This window comes from Moschus berezovskii, chromosome 8 (assembly GCF_049115385.1).
Source record: "Moschus berezovskii isolate FMDL1 chromosome 8, NW_MosBer_1.0, whole genome shotgun sequence".
Classification (NCBI taxonomy): Eukaryota; Metazoa; Chordata; class Mammalia; order Artiodactyla; family Moschidae; genus Moschus; species Moschus berezovskii.
The window spans coordinates 82,551,284-82,568,619 of record NC_142467.1 but is presented as its reverse complement, the minus strand read 5'-3'; the positions used below and the strand labels follow the sequence as shown (position 1 = coordinate 82,568,619).

Genomic DNA, 17,336 nt, shown 5'->3' with positions numbered 1-17,336 from the left:
GGTGATGGACAGGGAGGCCTGGCGTGCTGTGATTCATGGGGTCACAAAGACTCAGACACGACTGAGCGACTGAACTGAACTGAACTGAACTGAAAGGTTAGTTATCTGGTAATCTATGGTCTTGGAGTCAGTGCTCCTACTTGAAAGGATCAGGGCTTGATTTCTGGTCAGGAACGAAGATTCCACAAGTGGTTTGTTGTGGCATTAAGTCAGATTAAAACAAATATCCAAAAATGAGAAACCAAAGATGAACCCCAGACAAATGACAGTGACAAAATCAGGAAAATAATAATTAAAATATTGGAATATACACATATACACCCATGAGCAAAGTCAAAACAGTCCAACAAAAATATAGTAGATTTACCAGATGAACAAAGGAAATCAGAAACTATATTTACCAGTTAAGAACAAAACTAACTAAAGCACAAACTGGAAAACAAAACTAAAGGTAGGTGCCAAATGGGTAATAAAGCAATGAAAATAAAACTAACAAAGATGTTGTGAGGAAGGGAAAGAAAGAATAGATATGCAGAGTTAAATAGAGGTAGATGAAGAAGATTTATATACAGTAAAGTTTAACTGCAAGGGGAAAAGAACAGTAGGGAAGGCAAACAAAGGAATAAATGTAGAAAAAATATAATAGGTTTAAAAAATTAAAAACTAAAATTATAAGAAAGAATAGAAGAAGAAAAAAAAAACGGAAGCAGAAAGAAAAAAGGAAAAAAAGAAAAGAAAACTCTATAGAATTTCAAAAGCCCAATGTAGCGGCAGAGGTTTATATCAGCAATATAAAGTGTGATTGAATATACACATATACACCCAATTGCAAAATCAAAACAGTCCAGCAAAAATAAGGTACAATAGATTGACTCGGCAGACAAAAGAAACCAAAAACTGTATCTACCAGAGCAAAACTAAGTAAAGCACAAACTGGAAATCAAAACTAAAGGAAGGTGCCAATTGGGGAATAAAGCAATGAAAATAACACTAACCAGTATTTTAAGATGAAAGAAAGAATAGATACACAAAGTTAAATAGAGATCAATCAGTTCAGTTCAGTTCAGTCGCTCAGTCGTGTCTGACTCTTTGCGACCCCATGAATCACAGCACGCCTAAATAGAGATAGATAAGATTTATATACATTAAAGATTAACTGCAAGGGGAAAACAACAGTAGGAGAAGCAAACAAAGGAATAAATGTAGAAAAAGTAATAATAGGTTTAAAAAATTAGAAATTAACAATTTAAAAAGAAAAGAAAAAAGAACAAAAAAGGGAAACTCCACAGAACTGCACAAGCCCAGTGTAGAGGCAAAGGTTTATAACAACCATAAAAAATGTGACTGAGAGGGGGAAAAAAAAGCTCAAAGCTTAATTAGATTTCATAGTGTCAATAAAATCGACAACTACAACGGGGCGGTGGGGGGAGGGAGGAAAAAAATCCAAAAGTATCTACAGAACAAGTCAAAACATGAGAATAAGTAATGTTTTTCTTGAGTCACTGCTGTCAGATTCTTCCTCCTTGCTGGGAGTCACAGTCCACCTCACCTCCCTAGGATGCCCTCCAACATTGTGCTGATCTCTGAACCTGCTGTGGGGACAACTCAGATTGTAATCTGGTCCTACTCCTGTGTGTTCTTGCCTCCAGTGTCCCCAGCTATCAGAACTAGTGTGATTTCTTTTGTGGGAGCTCTCAATGACCTTTTATATATTCCATAGACACAGAGTCTGCCTAGTTGATTGTGTGGATTTAATCTGCAGCTTGTACAGCTGGTGGGAAGGTTTTGGGTCTTCCTCCTTAGCCTCACTGCCCCTGGGTTTTAATTGTGATTTTATTTCCAGCTCTGCATGTGGGTTGTCCACTGGGGTTTGCTCCTGAGGCTGCCCAGGAGGACTTGGGTTTGCCCCTATGAGGGCCAGGTGCGGAAATAGTGCAGGTTCTTGGGTCGCAGGGGTTCTGGCAGCACCAGGTACTCAGGGGAGTTGGCGGCTAGGGCAGCAGGAAATATAGTGCTCTAGAAGAGTATGGGGTCACACAGAGTCAGACACGAATGAAGTGACTTAGCAGCAGCAGCAGAAGGGTATGGCAACCAATATTGGCCCATATGCTCTAGTATTCTTGCCTGGAGAATCTGCCTCCCTGACAGAGAAGCCTGGCAGGCCACGGTCTACAAGGTCTCAAAGAGTCAGACACTACCAAAGTGACCTGTGCACATAGACGCAAGACTTTTTTTGCCTGTGGCAGCTCTGCCCCAGTTAGAGTTGAGTGTGAAGGCGGTGCAGCTGCTTGGCTTATGGGAATCCTGGCAGCACCAAGTGTGCAGGGACACGGACTGCATCTGCCTTAGGAGTTATGGCCCTACCAGAGTCTTTTTTTTGAGCGTCTTGTAGCTGGTGATCAGAAGACCTCTTTGACCTGTCTTTCTCCACAGCTCCGCCCTTTCAGGCAGTTAGAGGGCTCCCTTGCCTGGGGTCCTTCTCTGTTGATCTGTGCTTCAGGCATTTAGAGGGGGCCTCCCTGGCTGGGGTCATACTCTGTAGATGGGCGCATCAGGCACTTAAAGGGGCACCCTGGGTGGGGTCCTCCTCTGTAGTTCAGTGCATCAGGTGTTTGATGGGCCAGCCTCTCTGCTGTTCAGCTGCCAATGCTGGTGTGTTGGGAGAGAGAGGCTATGGTGATGGCTCCACCCCTTACTCGTGACTCAGCAGTATCACCTTGCTTCTACATCTTTTATGCTTCTATGGCAGCTTTCCTCTGTAGGCATTTCCCACCACAGTCTCCTCCCTCACATCCTCTTGATCTGTCTCTCCGAAGTCAACATCAGTCCTCGCCCTGCCTGGGATTGCTCCACAATCCCTAAACTCCAGCTCCCAGCCGCTGCGCTTTCCAGGGGACTTGTGTCCCTGTCCAGGGTATGTATTGCTGCAGCAAGGGCTGTCTGATTCTCATTCCATTTAGCTTGCCACGATCAGCTGTTTCACTCTCAGCCTTAAATGTTCCTCCTCTGACTCAGACAGTTGCCCCGATATGGGGATTGGACTCCTGCTTCAGTTCCCCCACCTGCCGGGGGCAGGTCCAGTCCTACTGACACTCCTGTTTATCCCCCCTAGTTCCTTCATCCTCCTGAGTTTTGCATGGTTCTATATATTCTTTTCCACTGGTCAGGTACTCCTGTCCACTCTCAGCTGGTGTTCTGCATGCACTTCTGTCTCTGAAGGTGTGTTCCTGATGTCTGTGCAGAGAGATGTACTCCATGTCCACCTACTCCTTCACCATCTTGTTCTTTCCTTTATAGACTTTTTCATGATGGCCATTCTGACTGCTATGAGGTGATACTGCATTGTAGTTTCGATTTGCATTTCTTTAACAATTTGCGATGCTGAGCATCTTTTCATGTGCCTCTTGGCCATCTGTATGTCTTCTTTGGAGAAATGTCTATATAGGTCCTCTATATAATGCCTATGTAAGCCCATGTTTTAAAAAAGATTTATTTATTCATTTGGTTTTGGCTACACTGGGTCTTTGCTGTGTGTGTGCTTTCTCTAGTTGTGGCAAGCAGGTACTACTCTTTGTTGCAGTGCATGAGCTTTTCATTGCAATTGCTTCTCTTGTTACAGAGCATAGGCTCTAAACTTGTGGACTTCAGTATTTGTGGTGTGTGGATTCAGAAGTTGTGTTACATGAGCTTATTTGTTCCATGGCATGTGGGATCTTCCTGGACCAGGGATCCAACCTGTGTCCCCTGTGTTGGCAGGTGGATTCTTAACCACTAGACCACCAGGGAAGCCCCTGCTGACCATTTTTTTGATGGAGTTGTTTGTTTTCTTGATATTGAGCTACATAAGCTGTTTGTAAATTTTGGATACTAATCACTTTTCGGTCACATCGTTTGCAAATATTTTCTGTCATCTTGTGGGTTGTCTTTATGTTTTGTTCATGGTTTCTTTTGCTGTGCAAAAGCTTCTGTGTTGAATTAGGTCCCTTTTTTGTTTATTTTTTTTAAGTTACTTTTTTATTGGAATATGGTAGATATAATGTGTTAAGGTGCCGGACACGACTGAAGTGACTTAGCAGCAGCAGCAGCAGCTGTTCCCATATAGGTCATTACACAATACTGAGTAGAGTGCTCAGTGCTATGTTCAGTTCAGTTCAGTTCAGTTCAGTCGCTCAGTCGTGTCCGACTCTCCGCGACCCCATGAATCACAGCACGCCAGGCCTCCCTGTCCATCACCAACTCCCGGAGTTCACTCAAACTCATGTCCACAGAGTCGGTGATGCCATCCAGCCATCTCATTCTTTGTCGTCCCCTTCTCCTCCCGCCCCCAACCTTTCCCAGCATCAGAGTCTTTTCCAGTGAGTCAACTCGTCCGCATGAGGTGGCCAGAGTATTGTAGTTTCAGCTTTAGCATCAGTCCCTCCAATGAACATCCAGGATTGATCTCCTCTAGAATGGACTGGTTGGATCTCCTTGCAGTATAAGGGACTCTCAAGAGTCAGTGCTATGTAGTAGGACCTTATTAGTTATTTATGTTATATATAGTAGTGTGTATGTATTGATCACAGTCTCCTAGTTTATCCTTCCCTGCTTCCCCCTTGGTAACTATAAATTTGTTTTTTACATCTGTGACACCATTTTTGTTCTGTAAATGGATGCATTTGTACCATGTTTTAAAATTCCACATATAAGCAATATCATATTTGTCTTTCTCTGGCTTACTTCACTTAGTATTACAATCTTTGGATCCATCCATGTTGTCACAAATGACATTATTTTGATCTTTTTATGACTAAGCAATATTCCATTGTATATGTGTACCACATTTTTTAAAAACCATTCCTCTGTCGATGGACATTTAGGTTTCTTCCATGTGCTGCTTATTGTAAATAGTACTGCAGTGAACATTGGGATGCATGTGTCTTTTCAAATTATGGTTTTCTCTGGACATTTGACCAGGAATAGGATTGCCGGATCATATGGTAGCTCTTTTTAGTCCATTGGTTTATTTGTGTTTTTATTTCCGTTACTCTGAGAGACAGATTGAAAAAGATATTTCTGAAATTTCTGTTAAAGAGTGTTTTTCCTATGATTTCCTCTTAACGGTTTTATAGTATCTGGTGTTATATCTAGGCCTTTAAACCATTTTGAGTTTATTTTTGTGTTAGTGTTAGAGAATGTTATTTGATTCTTTTACAGGTAGCTATCCAGTTTTCCCAACATCACTTACTGAAGAGACTTCTCTCCATTGTATATTCTTGTCTCTTTTGTCATAGATTGACTGTAGGTGTGTGGGTTTATTTCTGGGTGTTCTATCCTATTCCACTGACCAGTATTTCTGTTTCTGTGCCAGTGCCATACATACTGTTTTGATTGCTATAGTTTTGTAGTATGGTCTGAAGTTGGAGTGCTTGATTCCTCTAGCTCCATTTTTCTTTCTCACAGTTGTTTTGGCTCTTTGGGGTCTTTTGTGTCTCCATACAAATTAAAAAATGTTTTGTTCTACATCTGCAAAAAATGCCTTTGGTAATTTGCTGGGGATTGCATTGAATCTGTAGATTGCCTTGAACGATACAGTCATTATGAGAATATTGATTCTTCCAATCCAAGAATTTGGTATCTATTTTGTGTTATCTTTAATTTCTTTCATAAGTATTTTATGGTCTTCTGCCTCCTTAGGTGGGTTTATTCTAGGTATTTTATTACTTTTGATGTCATGATAAGTGGAATTATTTCATTAATTTCTCTTTCTGATCTTTCATTGTTAATGTATTGAAATGCAAGAGGTTCCTGTGCATTAGTTTTGTATCCTGCAACTTTACTGAATCCATTGTTGTAGTTTTCTGGTTGCATCTTTAGGGTTTTCTATATATAGTGTCATGTCATCTTCTAACAGTGATAGTTTTACTTCTTTTCCTATCTGGATTCCTTTTGTTCCTTTATCTTCTCTGACTGCCATGGCTAGGACTTCCAAAACGATGTTGAATACAAGTGGTGATAGTGGATGTTCTTGTCTCGTTCCTGATCTCAGAGGGAACGATTTCAGCTTTTCACCTGTATGAATGATGTTAGCTGTGGGTTTGTCATATATAGCCTTTATTATGTTGAGGTAAGTTCCCTCTTTGCCCACTTTCCGGAGAGTTTTCAATCATTAATGGGTATTGAATTTTGTGAAAAGGTACTTTTGTATCCCCTAATAGCATATGGTTTTATAATATTTATTTATTCTTATTTTGAGCTGTGTTGTGTCTTCATTGCTGCATGGACTTTCTGTAGTTGTGGTGAGCAGTACTGAAGAATCCTTGCATCTCTGCAGTAAATTCCACTTGATCGAGCCGTGTGATCCTTTTAATATATTGTTGGATTCAGTTCGCTAGTATTTTGTTTTTTGTATCTGTGTTCATCCGTGATATTTGCCTGTATTCCTCCTTGGGTTTATCCTGCCTGGGACTCTCTGAGCTTCCTGGTCTTGAGTGAGTGTTTTCTTTCTCATGTTAGGGAAGTTTTCAGGTATAATATTCAAATACTTTCTTGGGCCCTTTCTCTCTCTTCTCTGAGACCTTATAATGTGAATGAAAGTCGCTCAGTCATGTCCATCTCTTTGCGACCCCATGGACTCTACAGTCCATGGGATTCTCCAGACCAGAATACTGCTGTGGGTAGCCTTTCCCTTCTCCAGGGGATCTTCCCAACCCAGGGATCAAACCCAGGTCTCCTGCATTGCAGGCAGATTCTTTACCAGCTGAGCCAAATGGGAAGCCCAAGAATACTGCAGTGGGTAGCCTATCACTTCTCCACCAGATCTTCCCGACCCAGGAATTGAACTGAAGTCTCCAGCATTGCAGGTGGATTCTTTACCAACTGAGCTACCAGGGAAATAAATGTGAATGTTGCCTTTAATGTACCATGAGTCTCTTTGACTGTCCCCATTTGTTTTCCGATTTTTTCCCTTTATTCTCTGCAGCAGTATATCCACCATATGGCTTCCAGCTCAGTTATCTGTTCGTCTGCCTCATTTAACTTGCCATTGGTGCCTGTAGTATATTTTTCTTTTCAGTTCTTGTACTGTTGATCTCTGTTTGTTCTTTAGGCCTTCTAGCTCTTTATTAAACATTTCTTGTATCTTCTCATTCTCTGCCTTCGTTCTGTTTTTGAGGTCTTGGGTCATCTTACTGTCATTACTCTGAATTCTTTTTTGTGTAGGTTGTGAATCTCCACTTTGTTGTTCTTCTGGGGTTTTATATTTTCACTTGATCTGGGAGTCACTCCTCTGGTGTCTCATTTTGTCTGCTTTCTGTGATTGTGGTTTTCGTTCCACAGGCTGCAGGCTTGTGAAAGTGAAGTAGTCATCATCGAATAGTCTTCTTGCTTCTGCATTCTGACCCCTGGTAGATGAGACCTAAGAGGCTTGTACAGGCTTCCTTGTGAGAGAGACTGGATCCTGCCCACTTATGGGTAGACCTGGTTCTTGACCATCTGGTGGGCAGGGCCATGTCAAGGGGTGTGTTTAGTGGGCAGCTGTGGGCTCAGAAAGACTTTAGGCAGCCTATTTGCTGATTGGTGGGGCTGTGTTCCTGCTCTGTTGGTTTGACTTCAGGTATCCCAGTACTGGAGTCTATAGGCTGTTGGTTGGGGCCAGATCTTGGGGAGAAAATAACACCCTCCAAGAGAGCTCACGCCACCGAGTATCCCCCAGAATTACTGTCACCAGTGTTTTTGTCACTGCAGTGAGCCATACCTAAGCCCTGCTTCTGCCAGAGACACTCTGATTCCAGCAGGTAGGTCTGGCCCAGGCTTTTATGAGATCACTGTTTGTTTGTTTGTTTTTTACCCTGGTCATGGTACTGTACAGGAGACCTTGTGTGCATTCTCCGAGAGTGGAGTTTTTGTTCCCTTCAGTACTGTGAATTTCCTGTAATCAAACCTGCTTGCTGAGTTCAAAGCCAGTTTGCTCTGAGGGCTCTCCCTCATACCAGACCTCCAGGCTGGGGAGCCTGACGTGGGGCTCAGAACTTTCACTCCTGTGGGAGAACCTCAGCAGTATAATTATTTTCCAGTTTGTGAGTTGCCCATCTAGTGGGACTGGCATTTTGATTTTATTGCATTTTTGCCTCTCCTACCCTCTTGTGGCTTCTTCTTCTTGTGGCTCCTATCCTTTGGGTGTAGGATATCTTTTTTGGTAGGTTCCAGTGTGGTTGTTTTTTGTTTGTTTTGCTTGGTTTTTGGTTGATGATTGTTCATCATTTAGTTGCAATTTTGATTTTTTTTGAGAAGTGAGCTTATGTACAGTATTACTCCACCATCTTGTCTCCATGATGGTTAATTCTCTGTAAATGGTGTCTTAAATTTAAAATTCTACTTGTTTATTCTTGATCTGTAGGAAAGCAATTGGCTTTTGCATGTTAACCTTGTCTGCTGCACTATAATTGTTTATTATTAGTTCCAGGATTAGGGTTTTTTTGTTCCTGTTTTGGTTTTCTGTAGATGGATTAGGGTTTTTTTGTTCCGGTTTTTGGTTTTCTGTGTAGTGTTTTGCACTTACCTGCAAACAAAGGCAGTTTAATGTCTTTCTTCCTAATCTGCATGATTTTGTTTCCTTTTCTTGATTTACAGCAACAGCTAGGATTTCCAGTGTACTATTGAAAAGCAGGAGTGAAAGGGGACATCCTTGCCTTGCTCTTGAATTTAGTGGGAAAGCCTCTCACCAATAAGTATGATGTTAGCTGTAGATTTTTATAGATGCTCTTTATCAAGGTAAGGAGGTTACTCCCTATTTCTAGTTTACAGATAGTGTTTTATCATGAGTAAGCGCTGGATTCTGTCAGATGCTTTTTCTGCATGTATTGGTAAGATCATGTGAGTTTTCATCTTTAGTCTGTTGACATAGTGGGTTATATTCATGGCTTTTTGAATGTTGAACCAGCTTTTTGTACCTTGAATAAATCTCATTTCATTGTGGTGTATAGTTCTTTTTATGTGTTCAATTTGATTGTCTAATACTTGGTTGAGGATTTTTACATCTGTGATCATGGAAGATGTAGGTCTCTTGTTTTCTTGTAATGTCTTTGCCTCGATTTCATTTCACTTTTCACTTTCATACATTGGAGAAGGAAATGGCAACCCACTCCAGTATTCTTGCCTGGAGAATCCCAAGGACGGGGGAGCCTGGTGGGCCTCCGTCTGTGGGGTCACACAGAATCGGACACGACTGAAGTGACTTAGCAGCAGCAGCAGCAGCCCCATATTGGAGAAGGAAATGGCAATCCACTCCAGTCTTCTTGCCTGGAGAATCCCAGGGACAGGGAAGCCTGGTGGGCTATCGTCTATGGGGTCGCACAGTCGGACACGACTGAAGCGACTTAGCAGCAGCAGCAGCAGCAGCCCCATATAATGAGTTAGGAAGTATTCTCTCTGCTTCTGACTTGTGAAAAAAAAATTGTAGAGGATTGGTATGGTGAATGTTAGGTAGAATTCACCAGTGAACCCATCTGGATCCAGTACTTTCTGTTTTCTGAAGTTATTGATTCAGTTTCATTATATAGGCCTATTCAGATTGTTTCTTCTTATGTGTGTTTTGGCAGATTGTTTTTAAAAAGAATTTTCTGTTTCATCTAGGTTATCAAATTTGTGGACATAGAGTCATTTATAGTGTTCTTTCATTAAACTTCTAATGTACATGAAATCTATAGTGATATCCCCTCTTTCATTTTTGATGATAGTAGTTTGTGTCTCCCCCTACCCCACCCCCCCACTTAGGCTGACTACATTGTTACTGATCTTTTACAAAGAGCCAGCTTTTGTTTTTATTCCCATTGATTTCTTAGTTTCAGTTTCATTGATTTTGCTTCTAGTTTTTATTTCTCTTCTGCTTACTTTTAATTTTATTTGCTCCTGTTTTCTTAAAATGAAAGCTTAGGTTATGGATTTTTTTTTTTTGTATTTTAGTATGCCTTATAATTTTTTATTGAAAGATGGACCTGATATACTACTAATGCAGTGAGTGGTAAGGGGGAGGAGAGCATTCTGTTCAGAAGATCAGTTTCAGTCTTTTGGTGAAGACGTGTCCCCTGGGCATTTTGGCTTGTCTGACACTAGGCTTTGGTTAGGCGTCTTTGGCAGGAGTATCAAGATGCTCTTTCCCATTGCATCTTATTGGTTGGTGCACTATTTTGATTTAGTCTCATTACTGATGATGTTCACTTGATTATTTGATTAAGGTGATGTGTGTCTGTGTTTTCCTTTATCATTAATAAATATTTTGTGGGGAACAATTAGAAATTTAGAAAAATATTTATTCTTCCTTATACCTTCAATTTATTCACTTACTTATATTATCTAAATATGGATTTATAGTTTTCTCTTAGTTTAGTGGATTATAATCTTTAACCATCATTATTTGTCAGAGATTTAAGCATTAAGAACTCTTTTCAATCATCTGTTTTTTAGTACGTCAGTAACTCTTTGAGCTTTTTTTTTTTTTGCAATAAGAAGATAGTCTAAGTTCATCCTATACTTTCCCTATCTCAGTCCTGGATTCAGCTATTTCTATAAGGAGTTCTGCTTCCTTTTAGAAAAGAATGATGTTTAGAAGTTAAGATTCGGCTGCTAGGTGTGCCAGTTGCTGTTGGGCTGTTGCTGTTCCCTAGGTGTGCCAGTTGCTGTTGGGCTGTATACACATGGATAAATACTCAAACACATGTACATACACATATATAGTTTTGTATATTTATTTGTCCATTTATATACCTAACAACATATACTCACATTGTAGTGTTCAGTCCTTTTAATCCTTCACCACAAGATTTATCCTAGTGTCCCTTTCTGATAATGAGTAATGAGACCCATCATAGTTAATATTTTGACTTTTATTTAAGTACTTTATCGGAGTACTTGTCAGGTACTATGCTGAGTGCTTTATTTTATCTAATTTGATCTTCTCAACAGCAGTGTAAAGGATTTTCAGAAGAAAAACCGGAGACTAGCGGAGTGGTATAATTTCCCCATACAGCCCACTGAGTAGCAGAACTCGGGTTGGAACTTTAGTCTGTGTGACTGGGGTGTTTGTGCTCTTAACCATTAAGCTACTTTGAGCCAGTACTGCCATAAGCGTATTTCTTCAGGATTAATTCCTGAAGGAGTCAGGGTTTGCTGGTGTATAGGGTATGCATGTATAAAGTTTGGGTAAGCCCTGATGTATTATCCTTCAGAAGGTTGAACTAGTCTGTGCCTAACAGCACGGACAGTGCTGACTTGCTGGCAGTCTCCCTAACACTGAATATTGTCTGTTACTTTAGTTTTATATAGTTTCACTTTTCAACTTAATCAGTTGCAAAAACCCCTATCCCTCTGCCATCTCTTCATAACAAAGCCTGTTTGTTTATATCTGTTCTTCTCAAAATTGTTTATTGTTTTCTGTTATTCTTAGTACATTGTCCAGATATTTCAGCATGGTCTTCAAGAAGACTATGATGTGGCCTCTCTCCTCTTTCTGTACCTAAGTCCTTCCATTATGGTCCAGCACGCCCCACCTGTTTCAGTTCTCTAACCACATCCTTTCTCTTGCCTCTTGAGTTTTTGTATATATTGTTCCTTCTCCCTAGAATACCTTTTCCTCTATCTAGTCACTTTGCTCTTTTCAGCCAGGTTTTGCTTATATTTCAGTTCATGGTTTAGTTCATTTCCTTCAGGCAACCTGTGATGCCTTTTCTATGTGGTTTATTAAACTGAAGTCAAACCTTACTGAGATATTAACTTTATCTGTGAAAATGGCCAAGTAAATGAAAAAGTATCAGTTCAGTTCAGTTCAGTCGCTCAGTCGTGTCCTACTCTTTGCAATCCCATGAATCACAGCACGCCAGGCCTCCCTGTGCATCACCAACTCCCGGAGTTCACTCACACTCACCTCCATTGAGTCGGTGATGCCATCCAGCCATCTCATTCTCTGTCATCCCCTTCTCCTCCTGCCCCCAATCCCTCCCAGCATCAGAGTCTTTACCAGTGAGTCAACTCGACGCATGAGGTGGCCAAAGTATTGGAGTTTCAGCTTTAGCATCAGTCCTTCCAATGAACACCCAGGATTGATCTCCTTTAGAATGGACTGGTTGGATCTCCTTGCAGTCCAAGGGACTCTCAAGAGTCTTCTCCAGCACCACAGTTCAAAAGCATCAATTCTTCGGCGATCAGCTTTCCTCGCAGTCCAACTCTCACATCCATACATGACCACTGGAAATACCATAGCACAAAATCTTATACTAGTTTATGCAAACTACAATGTAGTTAATTGTGTGTTTTTCCATAAAGTACCTGGCATCCTGTCTGGACTTGACCCAAAGGACATCGTGGCAGTGCTGAATGAGGAGGGAGGCTACCATCAGATCGGACCAGCAGGATACTGTACTGACTTCTTCATCATGTCAGTGACCATAGCATTCGCCACCCAATTGGAGCAGGTGAGATTAGTGATTCATGAAGAATCTGAAAACATTTTATTTTTAAAATCTGTCTTTTAGGTATTGAAAAGACTTGTAAGTAGACTTAAAAAATAATTTAGAATAATGTTTTCTTTCACATCAGAAAACATTTTTGTTTCAGGAAAAGAATAAATAGGGATGATCTTGGTAGTAAGAGAATAAATTCAATCTCGTAGAATTTAGACGAAAGACCATGAGTAAACGTTGTTTTACATTGTATTGTGTAACATTGTTAGGGCTGGTATGAAATGATTCCCCTCCCTCACCCCCACCACCAAGTATTAAATTATTTACTTTTTGGAGAAAAGTATAACGTTGGTAGCATTGTCTCAGTCATTCCTTAATAGCTGTCAGGTCTAGGATTAGATTTTACCCAATTTACAGACTAACAAGTTATCCTAAATGCTGCCAGAAGATAGTAGATTCTTAGATCAGAGATAAAGGAGTGTATTACTTTCAGCCCAGCAAATGGTATGACTGTCAGTGTATTTCTTTCAGTTTCTTCTACCCCAAGTACCATGGAGGTGACATAGAGGGGCCTAGGTGGTTTCTTCACACTCATTGGGTATGTCACAGTTAGGAGCACAGAGTTTAGGGAATGTACCACTTTTAGCATAAGCAGTCCTGGTCTTTGTCTGGGAAGACATGTTACAAGGTTATGAGTTGCACAGTAGTCAGGGCTCACAGTCTTGGTACACAGTAAGAATGTACCAACCAGGATGAATTCTGGCAGCGTTCAGGCTAATTTGTTAGTTTGTAAACAAGGTAATATCTAATCCCAGAATGTGTGGAGATGCTTAAGGCCCATGGCTGATTATCTCTTCCCATCAGTGGCTCAGCACAACAGTAGCTGTTATTTCCTGCCCTTTTCAGGATCAAGTTTAGTTTTTTTGACATTATGTTGATCTATATATAGTGTGTGAAATAAATTAATATTTTAAAAAAATAGAGACTGTAACTTAGGACTTTACATTTTTATCATACTATTCACTTTCTTAGAGGTATACATTTTCCAGATAATCCACATTCCTAAGTGAAATAGGAGTTAGTGACAACACTAAATCTTCGTAAGGTTTATCAGGTAAAGATTTTTCTTAGGAAATCATATTTAGTTTTGTCACACTGAATGCATGCCCACTGCACAAAGTACTTTTATATATGCATATTCTTTGAGCATTACTCTTTCTCTCCCAATTTGGTCCTGTCATTTTCTCATTAATACTTTGTATGTGCTTTTGTCTTTCTCCATCAATTTCCTTATTTTTTTCTTCTCTACATAAAACTCTGCTTGTTGATTGCCCTGCTCAATATGCCTCACTGGTTGAGGGGAAAGCTAGCTACCTATTGTCTGTTCATTAATCACATGCAGAACACACATTAGATAGTGAGCCTACTGTGTTTTTATTATGTTATTAAATTACCTACAAAGTATTTTAAATCGCTACATCTTGGAATGTGAAGTTAAGTGGGCCTTAGAGAGCATCACGACGAACAAAGCTAGTGGAGGTGATGGAATTCCAATTGAGCTATTTCAAATCCTGAAAGATGATGCTGTGAAAGTACTGCACTCCATATGCCAGCAAATTTGGAAAACTCAGCAGTGGCCACAGGACTGGAAAAGGTCAGTCTTCATTCCAATCCCAAAGAAAGGGAATGCCAAAGAATGCTCAAACTACCGCACAATTGCACTCATCTCACACGCTAGTAAAGTCATGCTCAAAATTCTCCAAGCTAGGCTTCAGCAATATGTGAACCGTGAACTTCCAGATGTTCAAGCAGGTTTTAGAAAAGGCAGAGGCACCAGAGATCAAATTGCCAACATCCGCTGGATCATGGAGAAAGCAAGAGATTTCCAGAAAAACATCTATTTCTGCTTCATTGACTATGCCAAAGCCTTTGACTGTGTGGATCACAATAAACTGTGGAAAATTCTGAAAGAGATGGGAATACGAGACCACCTGACCTGCCTCTTGAGAAATCTGTATGCAGGTCAGGAAGCAACAGTTAGAACTGAACATGGAACAACAGACTGGTTCCAAATAGGAAAAGGAGTACGTCAAGGTTGTATATTGTCACCCTGCTTATTTAACTTATATGCAGAGTACATCATGAGGAATGCTGGGCTGGGAGAAGCACAAGCTGGAATCAAGATTGCCAGGAGAAATATCAATAACCTCAGAAATGCAGATGACACCACCCTTATGGCAGAAAGTGAAGAGGAACTCAAAGGCCTCTTGATGAAAGTAAAAGAGGAGAGTGAAAAGGTTGGCTTGAAGCTCAACATTCAGAAAACGAAGATCATGGCATCTGGTCCCATCACTTCATGGGAAATAGATGGGCAAACAGTGGAAATAGTGTCAGACTTTATTTTTTTGGGCTCCAAAATCACTGCGGATGCTGATTGCAGCCATGAAATTAAAAGACGCTTACTCCTTAGAAGGAAAGTTATGACCAGCCTAGATAGCATATTAAAAAGCAGAGACATTACTTTGCCAACCAAGGTCCGTCTAGTCAAGGCTATGGTTTTTCCCGTGGTCATGTATGGATGTGAGAGTTGGACTGTGAAGAAAGCTGATTGCCGAAGAATTGATGCTTTTGAACTGTGGTGCTGGAGAAAACTCATGAGAGTCCCTTGGACTGCAAGGAGATCCAACCAGTCCATTATAAAGGAGATCAATCCTGGGTGTTCATTGGAAGGACTTAAGCTAAAGCTGAAACTGCAAAACTTTGGCTACCTCATGCGAAGAGTTGACTCACTGGAAAAGACTCTGATGCTGGGAGGGATTGGGGGTGGGAGGAGAAGGGGACAGCAGAGAATGAGATGGCTGGATGGCATGACCGACTCTGTGAACATGAGTTTGAGTGAACTCCGGGAGTTGGTGACGGACAGGGAGGCCTGGCATGCTGTGGTTCATGGGGTCGCAAAGAGTCAGACTCGACTGAGCGACTGAACTGAACTGAACTTTATTTTTAAAAATATTTTTTCAGCTTCCCTGGGAAGGCATAATTGTTAAGATTTATCAATCACCTACTTTTGTTATGTTTTGTGAAATACTTTGCTAATGTTGGGTTTTTCATACCACAACTTTAGGAGGTTATTAGTTTTACTTTTGAGATAAGGAAACCAACTCTTGAGAAAGTTCTGTAACTGGTAAATATACTTAGGAATTTCCAGCCATAGGATCACTTTCCACATTCTGTTGTTGCCGTAATTTGCTCCCTCTGAAGGAGTTTTGGAGTAAGATCAATTTGAGCTGGAGTCTCATTCTCATGCTTACTAGCTTCTTTAATTTAGGGAACTTACTTAACCTTTCTCAGGCTTGAACTTTCTTGGTTGTATGGTATTGGTACCACCAGCTTTGTGGGTATGTGTGAGTAATTAAATAAAATTAATATGCTTAACATGTAGTTTATATGTGTGAAGCTGTACACACATACACGTGCTATATGGTGAAAGCTAATCAACCTATTTGAATCCATCACTAGAAGTAATTCAGTTCTTGGTTATACAAAGGAACTGATTAGGACAAATCACTCAGCTTAGTTAAAAATGTAAAACAAGCTTGTCTGGCAAGCTATCTGATATCTCTGATAAAAATTAAGCCAAATATGTACCTCCAAAGATTAAACAGAAAATTACCATAGAACTCAACAATTTCACTACTGGGTATATATCAAAAGAATTGAAAACAAAGTATTCAAATAAAAAATATTTGAATATTCATAGCAGCATTATTCACAATCCCGGAATATCACTGAAATAACACAGTGTCCATCCATGGATGAATGGATTAATTATATATACACACACAATGGAATATTAATGGAATATTATTCAACTGTGAAACAAATGAGGTACTGACACGTGCTGCAACAGGATGGATGTTGCAAGTGTGCTGAGCAAAAATAAGCCATATATAAAAGGCCACATACTGTATGGTTCCATTTATAAAAAAGTATCCAGAATAGGCAAACTCATAGAGACAAAAAGCAGATTTGTGATTTCCAGGGGTGGGAAAAGTTGCAGGGGTGTGGAATGGGAGTGGCTGCTTAATGGTTCTGGTGTTTCTGTTTGGGGTGATGGGAAGGGTCTGGAACAAGGTTGTGGTGGTGGTTGCACAATATTGTGAATATACCTAATGTTACTGAAATGCACAGTATTTAATGGTTAAAATGTTAAATTTTGTTACATGTATTTTACAATAATTTTTTAAAACACAAAAAATTAAGCCCCAGTAATTTATTCATACCCTGATATTGCTTAGTATTACTTGTTTGCTTTTTTGGACTAGCCCAAGGATTTTTAAAAATAGCATTTTAGCTTTTTTTGTTCTCAAGCTAGTCAAAGGCCAAGTGAGAAAACATCTGGCAATAAATAAACATATTTTTCAGATGCAGATAAGGGACTTAGAATACTGATACTGTAAAGTAGTAGAATGGAGGAGTGAGATTAGAGTAAGAGTACTGGATGCTAATAATCTTACCTCCTTTTTAAATAGTGAAATTAAGGGTGAAAACAACAAAACAAAACTGTTTCTAAATCCAAGGGTGATAAAGGATTTTTAAAAGCATCTCTTCCCTTAATGGGAATTACTTAGAAGTAAGTGTACTATGAAATATAAAAGGGCTATCTTTATTTCTTAAAATTTTTGTTGCTTTCTGATTATGGAAGAAAGTAAAAGAAAATGAAAGTCTCTTTTAAGTAAACTCAGAAATAATCACCCATAAGGGCAGAATATTTTTTCCTCAGATATTTTCCCATTGATGTAACAGTTGACTGTGTGCTAGGTAGAATTGTAGAAGTGAACATGTATTATTTCTTTTAATCCTTCAAATAAACCATAAGAGAAGTGGAGCTGCAGAGTGATT

At 40.0% G+C, this 17,336-nt stretch overlaps 1 protein-coding gene across 4 annotated transcripts in view; it reads left to right on the top strand.

The window, feature by feature from the left end:
- Window positions 1-17,336, top strand: part of CEP120 (centrosomal protein 120) — an 88,301-nt gene that overhangs the window by 26,451 nt on the left and 44,514 nt on the right. For all 4 annotated transcript variants that reach the window (XM_055429287.2, XM_055429288.2, XM_055429289.2 and 1 more), the window contains one exon: window positions 12,298-12,446. In XM_055429287.2, the coding sequence (XP_055285262.2) occupies window positions 12,298-12,446 (149 nt within the window). The remainder of the gene's footprint in view (window positions 1-12,297; window positions 12,447-17,336) is intronic.